The following is a 14,525-nucleotide window of genomic DNA, read 5'->3' on the forward strand; positions in this document are numbered from 1 at the left end:
CTTCCTTCAAAGCATTAAAAAATCTTACCGACCCCAAACCTATGAACCTTAGAGTACCTCTTCATTCTTTATTATTATTTTAGACAAATAGTACAGTTATCAAATGGAAGTTTAAGAATTTGATGTAGGAAATGAAAAAAAAAAAAACTCTTTTAAAGGCGAGAGATGTGCCCTAGACGGTTGTTTACAGTAAGTTGCCTAATTGGTTGACCGACCTTATCTAAACCTCTCCATCCAGGTCAACATCTCTTATCTGCCAGAACTATTCTCAATACACGTGGCAACCTAAAGACGCATCTCCTTGAAGAGGATATCCCTAAATAAACCTTCATGTACAGTTGTGGCTGAATTTGGCATCCTGGAGGTAAACATAAGGTGAGAACCAGGTTTGGAATTGATCCGATTTTGAATTCTGCCATGCAAGATCAATCTAATCCAGCTGGTAAACTTTGTATAGAAATAAACAACACACAAAAATAGTGTTTTTTGTCCATACAATGTCCAATGCTGTTTTGGACCCCAGTGACAAAAGAGAAAAGAAAAAAAGATTAAAATTGCTTCAGAATACCTTGTATTCTGTGTATTAAAGTGTATTAAAGAAAACAATTTCTATTTCTAGAACAATATAAAAGACATCATGTTATCTGATGTTATCTCTGATGTTAAGGGAAATGCATCAGGGAGAATTCCTGTGGGGGGCAAATATCCTCACAGCTGTTATGCTCATATTCATCTCCAGACTGCACCACAAAGCCTAGCAAACACTGCTCTGTGTCAAAATACGAGTGAACGTGTGATCCAGCACTTTTCCATGGGTCGTGAACTCTAATTCACAATATGATAGCCAAAGTAAGACAAACCAGGTCAAGATAAGTGTAAGTGAAAACATGAAGATTTCCATAGAGGCTTTCAGTATGAGTAATGAGTAATTGCTCAACCTCGACTAAACTAATACTTTTACTCCCTACTTCCCATTCATACATTCAGACCCACTCAGCGCAGATGGATTTAGAGATGGGTGATAGCAATAGTTGGCCAGGCTTTCTGTCACCCAAGCAAAAGGGAAAGAAATGTACTCCACCTTCAGGATGTGACCTCAGTGGAATGTCCTTTCGACATAATAATAAAACAGGAGTGATGACACACATGCATGAACTGGTCATATAAACGCTTTCTGCCCTCTTCACGAGATTATGGTGATTTAACCGTACAACTGAGGTTCTGATGCGATAGACAAAAACGATCCGCACACACGTTCCTAACCCCTTTCTTGGAGCTTTCTGAAGAGCTGAAGGGAAATGAGGCGCTTCCTGGATGCTAAAATAAGGGTCTTGAAAGGGGGAGAGGAACTGAGCTTTCTCAAGCAGTCTTACCTCCTGAAGCTTGTCAGACACTGCTGAAAGCACTCGACCCCAGAACTGCAGGTCCATCCCAGTCGTGTGATTATCCAGGACCATGGGCAACTAAACACAGAGAGAAGGAAAGAGACGTTTGAGTTTATATGAAACCAAGAAAAAACGGAAATGTCAGAATTTATTAGGTTACAAATCAGTATATAATTACTTTGAGTACACAATTCTAAACATGTTTTTCAATAGCTTTATTTCGTCATTTTAATACTTTTTTAAAAGTACAAATTAAAATACATTACATATCACCATTTAAAGGTGCACTGTGTAATATTGACAGAAATGCAATATCATATACATAACTATGTTTTCAGTGGTGTTTAAAGACCTTACATAATGAACTGTTATGTTTTTATTACCTTAGAACGAGCCGTTTCTATCTACATTCACCGCGGGTCCCCTTACTTCGATATAGCCATTTTGCGCCGACATGTTTCTACAGTAGCCCTAAATGGACAAACTACTACAGAGCGCGTTTTGTCACTAAGTTGTTCTTCGTATCAAGTAGCTAGCTAAAGTCAGCGAATAAAACACTGACACGATGATGAACAAGTAACAATAATGTTCGCAATAACATCGTTTTAATGAATAATTAAGTAAACATAATTTCTTAATTTATCTTTGTAAAGAAACCTCATTTCTTAAAGGGATAGTTCACTTTGAAATTAAATTTTGGTATGTTTTAGCTTACCTCAAGGGCATCCAAGATGTAGGTGTCTTTTTTTCCACAGTAGTTTCAATTTTGATATTTTTAGGTCAAACCGTTCTTGTCTGTCAGTCATATAATGCAGGTCTATGGTCACTGTCTCAAAGAGCATGCACAGAGTCCAAATTAAAACAATTCCCCATCGTCCAAATTAAACAATTCCCCATCGTAAGTACACATTGATCGCGCTCTCAGATCACTTGGACGTGGCTGTGTTCAAGAGGTAAAAACGATATAAATACTGTTCGTTTTCTCACACAAACCGCTCGTTTCGTGTCTTAGGCCATCAATGTGTACTTACGATGGGGAATTGTTTAATTTGGACGATGGGGAATTTTTTAATTTGGACTCTGTGCATGCTCTTTGAGACCGTGACCATAGACCTGCATTATATGACTGACAGACAAGAACGGTTTGACCTAAAAATATAAAAATTGAAACTACTGTGGAAAAAAAGACACCTACATCTTGGATGCCCTTGAGGTAAGCTAAAACATACCAAAATTTAATTTCAAAGTGAACTATCCCTTTAACTGGCCACTCTCTGATGTCTAATGCTGGGTACACACCAAAAGATTTTTTACATCTTATAAGATTTTCAAAATGTGACAGACCACAAACATGAGGACAAAAAATCCTAGATTTAAGCGTTTTGCTCCTATAGTGTGTGGTCTGCCATGATGTGACAAAGACAGCACACCACACACAAACAGATTTTCAACCAGAGTCTCGACTATGAACACAGGAAATCTCGCAAAATATCGTGAGACTTCAGAATAAGCATGACGGACGATATGCAGGAAGAAATTGCGATAGTGTTTGGAATGATTTTCACAGAAAATTCACGTGAAAAAACCATTGTACCTACCATTATATATAACCTTTTATACAGAAATATATTCATTCTTTATTGTCTTTATTTATTCTTTATTGGATTTATTGTCTCTTTAGAAAAAGTTATTTAATCCCTCTAGTCTATAGAACCTCACTGAACCCTTAACACTCAGCTTTTTTTTATTTTTTTTTATTTTATTTTTATTTTAAGAATTATACAATTACAGTCAGGGGGGTACAAAGAGTAAAGCCGATAAACAAACATAAAAAGACATATACATAAACAGTGACAAACTTAAAAGTTAAAAAAAAATTGAAAATGTTTACAGATTGAAACGCACTTTGCAGCTTTCTTATTTTTCAAACCCAATATTGTGTTTAGGTATTGTAAAATTTCTGCTCTTAAAATGAAAAACAAAGGCTTGTTTCCTCGAAATTTACACTTATGAATACTAAATCTTAACATTAAGCTTCCTGCAAGTGTGTGTGTGTGTGTGTGTGTGTGTGTGAGAATGACCGTGTCTTCCATCATCTCGCTTTCTGATTGGATATTGTTTCGTTTCACGTGATAATCTCCAGAGCGTGCGCGTGTTTGTCCTCGGAGTTCCCCCCACACATCAGGATTTCTGATCGTAAATATTAAACATGTTTAATATTTACGATTCGCGATCGGAGCGGCTCCGACGTTCTTCCGAGCAGGTTCGGACACTCTTAACACACCTCACACCAAGGGAAAATCTGATAAAATAATCTGTTAAACCATCAAGATAATCGGGACATAGCTAGGATTGTCGGAAGGGGAGAAATCGGCCCAAAATCAGCCCGATTATCTTTTGGTGTGTACCCAGCATTAGACAAGACATATTTTCCTGTCGGCCACCGTAACTTCTGTTGGTTGCAATTCGTAACCTCACCACTAGATGCCTCTAAAAATCACACACTGCACCTTTAACCTTTTAAAGGATTTTTAAATGTTTTTAAAAGTCTCTTATGCTCACCAAGGCAGCATTTTCTTTCTTTTTTTTCTTTTTTTATCACATGATCCATCATAAATCATTCTAATACACTGATTTGGAACTCAATAAACATTTATTACTATTATCAATGTTGAAAATAGTTGTGCTGCTTAATATTGTTGTGGAAACCGTGATACACTGATACAACCATGATTTATTAATGAACTTTTGAACAGTAGTGAATGTAAATACAGTACCAATCAAAAGTTTGGAAACATTACTATTTTTAATGTTTTTGAAAGAAGTCTCTTATGCTCATCAAGCCTGCAGTTAAAAAACAAACAAACAAAAAAACAGTAATATTATGAAATATTATTACAATTTAAAATAATGGTTCTCTTTTTTAATATATTTTAAAATGTAATTTATTTTTGTGATGCAAAGCTGAATTTTCATCAGCAAGTACTCCAGTCTTTGGTGTCTTATGATCCTTCAGAAATCATTCTAATATGATGATTTGATACTCAGTTATTATCAATGATGGAAACAGTTGTGCTGTTTAATATATTTTTTTGGAATACTTTTTTCAGGATTCATTGATGAGTAAAACGTTAACAGCATTTATTCATTAAAACAGCATTTATTCAAAATAAAAACATTTCTAACAATATAAATCGTTACCATCACCTTTTATCAATTTAACGCATCCTTGTTGAATTAAAGTACTAATTTCTTTAAAAAAAAAAAAGTTATTGTTCCCAAACTTTTGAACGGTAGTGTATATTGTTACAAAAGATTTCTATTCTAAATAAATACAGTTCTTTTTAACTTTTTATTCATCAAATAATCCTGAAAAAAGTATCTCAGGTTATAAAAAAAATATTAAGCAGCACAACTGTTTCCAACATTGATCATAAATCAGCATATTAGAATGATTTCTGAAGGATCATAAGACACCAAAGACTGGAGTACTTGCTGATGAAAATTCAGCTTTGCATCACAAAAATAAATTACATTTTAAAGTATATTAAAAAAGAGAACCATTATTTTAAATTGTAATAATATTTCATAATATTACTTTTTTGTTGTTGTTTTTTTAACTGCAGGCTTGATGAGCATAAGAGACTTCTTTCAAAAACATTAAAAATAGTAACGTTTCCAAACTTTTGACTGGTACTGTATATTTTTTATATAATACATTTTTATTTAAACAGATGCCACATTTTTTACGATTTTACATTTTACTTCTATACTGTACATATTATGTAGCTACAAGTGCATTGCATCTCTGTTCTTTTTGGCTAAACAGAAATGTGTCCCTTTGCAAAATCAAACACTGACAAAAAAGAGAGCACAGCCCCACAGAGTTTAGTGTTCAACCTTAATTAAACGCACCTGATCCAGCTCATCAAGTCCTTCAGGCTTATTTGAAAACTACAGGTACTGTATGAGTTGGAGCAGGGTTGGAACTAAACCCTCAGGAACTGAGTTTTGCACCCCCTGCTGTAAGATTTCTAGAGCTGATATAGGGCAATTTGCTCAGCAGAGTGATCATGGTGATTGCATCCTCCATGACTTAACATGATGCAACTCCTATCATGTATGACGGAATACCAGCTTCAGATTTTATCATTCATTGTTTTGTCTAAAAAGCAAGAACAGTCATAGATATATTCATAGATCCAGTCAAAGATGTATTTTAGTGTTTTCCAGTGATCCCTTCCCTTTATTACTCACTTATCCTCTGCCATTCCCAAGTCAAGGCTCGTATACTGACCCAATAGCATATAATTCTCAGTAAACATGAATTAGTAAAGTTTGACTACATTTATTTCGGCTGTAGACCAGTGTAATTAATGGTTTATCGTTTATTGATTAATTATAATGATCTTTAATAAAAGTAGAAAATGTATTTCCTCATTGCATTGCTACTTGTTTAAATATAGACAATTTATTGGTACACATTATTCCAAATAAAAAAAATGTTTTGCCTTCATAATCTTTTATGAAAATATAATAACTTGCTCTGCCTCTTCCTCTGAAATGACTTGCCAGTTCTTCTAAACACCACTTAGGCCATGTGGGTGATTTGATAATGTTTTACCAAAAACAAAACGTTGTTTGGGTACTTTTCTTACAAATTCACATTCAGGTATGGATCCATTCTGATGTGTGAGGCCCACACCACAATGGGGTGAGTCAGTGTTTAAGATATGAGTAGAGATGCAAGATTAGCAACAACTTTTTCCGAAAGCTTAACATCATCACGAGACAGCAAAACTGCTAAAAGAACAGCAACTGCTTCTGCAATCCTTATCACCGCGAGGGTGTGTACTGTCTTCATTAATCTCATTAGTAAAATAGGCCAAGCAGTGTCATCATGCTAACGCTACCATCTGCTTTGGCCTAACCCTGGCTGAACCTCAGAGAGAGAGAGAGAGAGAGACTAAGAAAGAGAAAGCTGATAAGTAGTGTTGTTTCAGCAGTGGTATTCATAGGTCTCCTAAAATCTAACAACAGGTAAGTAGGTCTGGCTCACGATCCACATTCTTAGTTTAGTGCGCCACCTGCCAACACTTATGATGTGTTTAGAACAGCTTTTCCATAATTCCAAAGCATGTGACACATCAGGTGACATCCGTAAAGCTCCTGTATACAACATACTGGAGTACATTGATGAAAGTTAATTACTGTTGACTCTGACCTAAATATTTCCAAACTTTATGAAAAATATTTAAATTTCCCTGAAACAAAACATACTGGTTTAAAAATGTATAAGGCAAACAGAGAGTGAGTTACAGAGAGAGTACTTTATAACACCCCGTGACCATTTAGAAACATTTTGAGAGCTAAAAAAAAACATTGGGAGCTTACTGGACCCACAATTAGGCTACAGTTTAACTATTCTGGTTGTATTATATATATATATATATATATATATAATAACTATTTAACTTTATAACTACTCTATTATATTTATAAATGTATAAGTTATTATAATGTCGGTATAATTTAGTCTTTAATTTACCATTCAAAGTTTGGGTGTCGGTGTAATATTTAACGTTTCTGAAGGAAGTCTCTAATGCTCACCAAGACTGCATTTATAAAAATAAAAATAATATTTTTACAATTTAAAATATTTGTTTTAGCAAAGCTGAATTTTCATCATCATTACTCGTCTTTAGTGTCACATGATCCTTCAGAAATCATTATAATATGCTGATTTTATGCTCAAGAAATATTTCTTATTATTATCAATGTTGAAAACAGTTCAATACTGCTCAATTTTTATAAACCGTGATACATTTTTTCAGGATTCTTCGATGAATTTCTTCGAGCATAAATTTTAATTTATTTAATTCATTCACATTTTATGTAGTCGGCCTTGAATGTACTTACACACAACATTTTCAATCCATTTCGTTTTGGAATTATAATTTTCAGGCATTAAATTTGGTCATATTTTGGGATTGAATTACATCTCATTTCTCTAAACACCAGTATAACAGTGCGGCATGTGAAAAGAGAAAGTGTCATGACTGACCAGTCGGAAGAGCTTGAAGAAGTCTAAGTTGGCATAAAGTACATCCTCGATCTTCTGCAGTCTCTGCTGGGAAAGGGCACACATGGCGCTGTGGACCCCGTACAATCCTCTGCGGCTGGGGAAGATGAGGAATCGCTCCAGAAGAGCCTGACTGCAGGCGATCTCCTTCAGAGTCAGATCCGGGACACCATATGCAAACTGGAAACACAGGAACAGATTTTTGGGCAAAGTTCAGCATGTCCAAAATTAAAGATCTGCTTAGTGAAAATGAGACTGCCCAGAAGATGTTGTTTTTATTGCTCAGTGGTTATTCTTACATAGCTATGAAGAACTAATTTCAGTTCTAAGTTACATTATGTTCGGTTGGAAAAACTTTGTTTTGCATAAACTATACAAAAAATAGACACAAATGGTTAACATTATAGACAGAGTATAGAGATTTACATGTGCTTTGTATAGTCACAGCGTGTACAAATATTAAGGTCACATGAGACACAGACATCTTCTAACCATATACATACTGGGAACTATATTCTCAGAAGGCAAAGCACTGCTACTTCTGCAGAGTGATTTACTCCAACTCAGACCGAACTCTGCATCTCACCACAGGGCTTCTCAGGTTCTGCGAGCAAATCACTCCGCCCAAGTAGCAGTGCTTCGCCTTCTGAGAATATAGTTCCCAGTATGTATACGGTTAGGGTTAGAAGATGGCTGTGTCTCATGTGACCTTGTTATTTGTACACGCTGTGACTATACAAATTACAACATGTAAATAGGGAAATGTTGGTGTTATTTTGTCACTTATTGGGAGCAGTATGCTAGCTGGAGCCATTTACCTCCAGTCTTTGTGCTAAGCTAGGCTAGCGGTGGGTGCGTCAGACAGAGTTGCGGCACGCACGGAGATGAAAAGGGTATGTATGGACTTATCTAACTCTGGGGGATACGGTGAACAAGCTAAAGTCCCAAAAAAGTTGGCGTTTTCCTTTAAGCCTATTAGTGAATGTTTTATGAGCAGTAGAAACATTTTGTTTTATGAACCATATTCATCCACACAGTCATGTGGAGCCGAAGCACATTCAAAACAATGTTCTTCTGCAATACATACAATGCATACAGTTTTGTTTTATAACCGCTAGAGAGCCAAAAGTTACATAGCATACCTTAAAAATTACTATAATTATTTACAGTATAAGACTTTTTGAAACTCTAGAGGACAAAAATAAGATTACTGAGATCAAAGCAGTCTACTTAAGAGTGCTTAAAATCACTGAGACAATGGACTGCACAATAAATCAGCCTGTGTGTGAGAGGCCAGCGTGAAACAAAAGAAGACGTACGTCACCAAGACAATGACATACAACCTCAGGAAAGGCTCTCAGTGACTGTTAAACACCATAAAAGACAACACAAACCCACTAGATTTCACTGGAAACATCTAGTGAGTCCCAATAGGAGTGTATGAGGATGTGACGGCGTGGCAAGATTCTTGTTGCAGTGGAAGCTGATCAAGCCTTTATGAAAGCAAACGTCTCACAAGAGAAGCAGCCATTGTGCTATTGAAAAACAGTAGCCTAAAAAGTTAAATTTGCCATAACTTACTTGCTCCACCCGCAATAGTGCATTTGTAAGATCATTCACAACAGCTACTGAAAGCCCAGCGTCCCGCAGTAGGAATGACGTTAGACTCTCGTCGTCCTTCAAAATGTCCTCCACTTTCAGTCCTTTACCTGAGAGCACAGTGGAGGGAAATATATGATTAAACATCAATGTAGCCTACGTGTGTGAGTACATAAAGGAGGGGGGGGGGGGGGAATCACAGTGTCAGTATTGATAACTACATTTGTACAATGAAAATGTAAGAAAATGTGTGTGCCTATGCAAAACTCGCTGCCATTGTGTTGCTGTAAGTTTTTCACTCAATTTATTGTCCAGACAATAAAAGTCCAAGCCTCATTTAAGTATGTAAAGGTCATAAAAGATTTGTTTTAGATCCTAAAAATTGCTTTCTTAAACTAAATCCTTTAAAACTTTTACTTGAGATACAAATATTCCCCTTTTTGTGGCCTAGTTACGTACATGTGAAATGGGAAGAATGCATTCCACACCTTCTTAACTGAAGCACTCTTAACATTGCAGCAGAGTGCTGACCAGCGTGTATAATGACTTTGACATATATTCACTCAGAGGACAAACTGTGCTGACAAAGTGCTTCAATGGGTCACTTGATCACTGAATTCTTTGCTGAAAGCTTTGTCGCTCAACAGTATATACTCTGTGCTGAAAGGTTACGACATGGGAGTCGTGTGTGGAGAAAGTGTTGACAGATCCAACTAATTCACTGCAGTTAAAGGTGTCCAGAGATATACTAATAGGGCTGTTACTTGTATAAAATATGTGATAAGACATTATGAAAATGTATTTTATGTGACATTAAAAAGATGCAAATGATCACTGTGATGAGATATTTTTCCAAGTAGGATGTGTCCCTGGATCAAAATCCTAATTGGTCCTAGAACACCTCTGGAATAGGCCTAATAGTAGACAAGATGTTTATGGATAATACTTACATTTTCTTTTATGAACTTTTATGATACTTTAATGGCATTTAAAAAAAATCTTTAAGTTGGCATTATTATATTAAATTGTATTATATGCACTTCTGTTTAAAAGTTTGGGTTCAGTAAGATAAAAAAAAAAAAAGTATAATACATGTATTATTAAATTGATCAGAAGTGACAGTAAAGACATTTACATTGTTACAAAAGATTCCTGTTTTAAATAAATGCTTGACCTCTATTCATTAAAGAATCATGAAAAAATGCTTCACTGTTTTAAAGTGGTGGTTGATTATGATTTCACTTTTCTAACTTTAGTTATAGTGTAATGTTGCTGTTTGAGCATAAACAACATCTGCAAAGTTACAACGCTCAAAGTTCATAGGGAGATATTTGCTTTTAAAGAAATAGTTTTTTAAGGACTACAACAAACAGCTGGTACGGACTACACGACATTCCTCCCGGGATAGTGACATCACTAACCCTAAAATTTACATAAACCCCGCCCCCGGGAACACGCAGTCCATGTTGAGAAGAGGAAGAGTTGTTGTAGTACAGCACATTTGTGAGTCTGCTCAAGCTGTCGCCTCCTCTTTTCACATGCAATACAGTACGTAACACAAATGCAATTGCTTGTCACTCTGTAGGCATCTTACAACAGTTCCCACACAAGTGATTTTTCTAGATTATCATGACAGAATATGCTAATCAAAGACTTGAATAGTTAACTCCACATCAGCAACATAAATTCATCAACTAACCATTCAGAAACGTCCTGTTGCATTCTACATGTTGTCACTTCTTTTTGAGTTTCTGACATTTTAGTGCTTGTCAGAGTGAGGTAATCGAAGATACTAATACACATTAGCTCTTGAAGCTCCGCCCTCTGTGCTGGGAGCAGCAGCTCATTTGCATTTAAAGGAACACACGAAACGATGCGTTTTTACTGACCCTCAAAAAGGGACAATTTTAACATGCAGTAAAAACATATCTGTGGGGTATTTTGAGCTAAAGCGTACCACCCATTATACCATTATACCACCCCTTTAAACATTGACAAAAAATAATACATGTTTCTTGAGCAGCAAATCTTCATATTAGAATGATTTCTGAAGGATCATGTGACACTGAAGACTGGAGTAATGGTGCTGAAATTCAGCTTCGAATCACAGGAATAAATTACATTTAATTTATTAAAATACATTATTAAAATAAAAAACATTTATTTTAAATTGTAGTAATATACTGTTTTTGTCATTTTTTTATCAAATAAATGCAGCCTTGGGGAGCATAAAATACTTTTAAAAAACAGTAGAGTAATTATATTAAAAAGAGCCATTCAATAAAATTTCACCTCATGTTTCACAGTAGAAAGAAATTCTTACATGTTTTGAATGACATGAGAAATAATTTCCCTCTGATTTCATGGCTAGGACTATATTTAACAGGAATGTTGTCCCAGGACAAACTAAATATGTTAATAAGAGAACACTTGATGTCTGTGTCGCTTGAAAATCTTGATCACTGGATATTTTCCACAAAAAAAATTACTTTCCCAAACCAGGAAAAATTCACATCATCTATTAAGAAAGACTTGGGTTTTCCCTCACACTATAAGGACTAGTCATCAACCCATTAGAGGGAGCAGGAAAAGGAAACAGGTATGCGAGGAGTGGAAGCACAAGAGAGGAAATGCCCATTCTCTCCATCCATCACTCAGGTCCATTAAAGAGGTCCCATCAGTTCCTCTGAGGGCCAGGTTATGGGTCAGACAGCAGACCCTACCCACGCTCTACATACCTGCCACCAGCTCAGGATTGGTGCGCAGCGTCTCCATGAAGTTGCTCATGATAGTGACTTCATGCCACAAACGACCAAGCTGATGGAACTCAGTGTCGTTGAACAGCAGCTCCTGAGAATCCATGTAAAACCGTGCCAGTCTAAGGAGGGTATAGAAATGAGTAACAAATGATAACCTGGAACTGGGATTGGAAGTACATGTAAATTAAAAACAAGGTTCTCTCAAAGTTATGAACAAACATTCTTCCAGAAAAGATAATAAAACATTCGTTCATGGGTATCTAGTCTTTATAATGTTCTCAAAAACTATCGTCCATGGAATGTTTTTAACTGAAGCGTTTAGTTGGATGTTCACCAAATGTTTTATTATGTTATTGGAAAACATTGAAAAGTAACATTCCCATTATGTGTTTTCCCATTAAGTTCATATAACCAAGAAAAAAAACATTATTAAAACATTTAAAAATGGAAGAGAACATTTAGAAGTAACATTTTAATAAGCAAAATGTTTTTTTTGGCTGGGTCCCACCATTTTGTGGAATTAACTTCCATAAAAAAAAGCTTTCTTATTGGGATAAGACTAAATTTACAATCCCAAAATGTTAGTTGGACCTCCTGCAAAACTCCTCTGCATGGGAAGACACATTTTTCATCTAAACTGAATTGTGTCAGAGGACTATCTCTGAACGCCTACACAACACAACATGTGCTAGATAGGAAAATCTTCCAGATTCGAACTGTGGAGGAGCGTCTGACTCACATGGAGTTGTGGTAGTTGGAAACGACCCCAGGCGACTCTCCTCGGGTTTGATGGCGAAAACATGGGTTATTAGCATTGCAGAAAATCCCTTGGATCCAAGGCAGGATTCCCGTTGAGGGCATAGCCTTGCTGGGAAAATGACCTGTATTTACAGATATGATGAGCAGACAGATGTTGTTGGAAACTTTTTGTTATTTGAAAACTCTTATCATTATTATTATATGGCTGTGAGTGTGACATTGCACAACCTGAACTGCGTTACGTTAATGTGTATTCTTACATTCATGTTGGCGATACAAGGGATTTGCTCTTCTTAGCCAGACAAGTCCAATGAATAAAACCACAGGCCACAGAATCTCAACCAGGAAGCGAATCTGTACACACAACAAGAGAGCAGTATGTTCAGAAACACGTCAGATCTGAATGTAGGATTGTAGCAATGCTGGTAACACAAAAAAAGCTCAGGTCGAAAACATTAGGTATCATCAACTAACAATAAACAATACCATTTTTACTATTCACATTAATAAATACTGTACTATTTAAAGTATTTATTAGTTTATAAAATGTTATTTTATACATTAATGCATTTTTAACATTTCAAGTTGTACAAACTTAAACAATCTAACTCTACTATAAATAAAAAATGGCAAAAACACAAAATGAAGATTTAAACTGAAATGATATTTCTTCACCCCCTATACTCAATAACTTTTGTTTTTATTGAAGAACCTTCTGAAAACACAAAATAAATTGTGGTTAATTAATTTATATACTTTATTTATACATCAATACTTTCAGTTTCTGATGATAAAAAGTTTTATAACAAGCAGCTTTTGTCATAATTACCACAGAAATACAGGAAATATCTTACTCTACTCATAAATATATAATGCATTCATTTTAAAGAATTTAAGGATGCACAATAACTATACAGCAATTTTGAACAACACAATAATTATTTTCATGTTATGGTTATTCAACTGATAAATGGCCAATATTACAATTCTATACTATTTTTGTCTAAATAAATGGAAAAGAAAACTATAAAAAAAATAAAAAAATAAAAAGGAATTTAAGCATTAACATTTTATACAGTATGATCAAATTGATATTCATTTTCAGATACAGATATTTATTTTGAGATAGGGGTAGGCCTAAGCTCACTGTAAAAGTATGCAAAATGAGGATGAAGGCTAACATTTAATATCAAATATTGACAGATAAATCTAAATAAAATTCTCCAAATTCGCCAATAAACGATTTGGTACCAGTATATAAATCATGCATAGAATTAAACCTACCTGAAAAGTGTTGCCCTGATGTTAAACAGTCGACAAAAAAAGTCCACACATTATTTACTAAAAAAAATACACTAAAAAAAAAATGCTGGTTTTGTTCGGATCAAAATTTGATCAAAACCTAACCCCGCTGGTTTAAATTTTTTAATTCAATTGTTTAAACCCAACGGCTGGGTTCATCCATATTTGACCCAAACATTGGGTTGAATCAACCCAGCATTTTTAGAGTGTACACTTTGAAAATTTTGAAGCGAAACACTCTTTCAAAACATCCAACACTCAGTTTTCCGCTTCAGAGTCTTATATTTTGGTTTTGTGTGGCATGTCACACCTCATTGCCTAAATCCTGCACTCAGAACCAAATATCTGAGGCTTGTATAAAATGATATAAACAGAGCGCTCTAAATATAAGCTGTCTTTCTTGAGGCTTTAGAAACTACAGCCTGCGATGATGATTGTTTTGTGTCCCGGACTCGGTTGAATCGGTTAATTGTAGGCTACCTTTTGTCTCTTGCGGAGTGTCCAGTTCTTCCACAGCAGCAGACGGATCTTGCTGCTTGTGTTCATGGCTCCAACTCAACCCCTTGTAGGGGTCACCAAAACACAACAAACCTGGCAACACATCACATACTTCACTCTTATAATCAACCTGAGGGAAAA

The 14,525-nt window shown here is 35.4% G+C and overlaps 1 protein-coding gene across 1 annotated transcript in view; it reads right to left on the reverse strand.

The window, feature by feature from the left end:
* abca4b (ATP-binding cassette, sub-family A (ABC1), member 4b) overlaps positions 1-14,525 on the reverse strand; it is a 48,575-nt gene that overhangs the window by 31,701 nt on the left and 2,349 nt on the right. The window contains 7 exon segments of the mRNA XM_082172749.1: positions 1,374-1,463; positions 7,450-7,647; positions 9,049-9,176; positions 11,805-11,944; positions 12,565-12,706; positions 12,845-12,938; positions 14,367-14,477. Coding sequence (XP_082028875.1) covers positions 1,374-1,463; positions 7,450-7,647; positions 9,049-9,176; positions 11,805-11,944; positions 12,565-12,706; positions 12,845-12,938; positions 14,367-14,432 — 858 coding nt within the window. The 5' untranslated portion in view covers positions 14,433-14,477.

The sequence above is a fragment of the Leuciscus leuciscus genome (assembly GCF_965113295.1).
Source record: "Leuciscus leuciscus genome assembly, chromosome: 6".
NCBI classification, from domain to species: domain Eukaryota; kingdom Metazoa; phylum Chordata; class Actinopteri; order Cypriniformes; family Leuciscidae; genus Leuciscus; species Leuciscus leuciscus.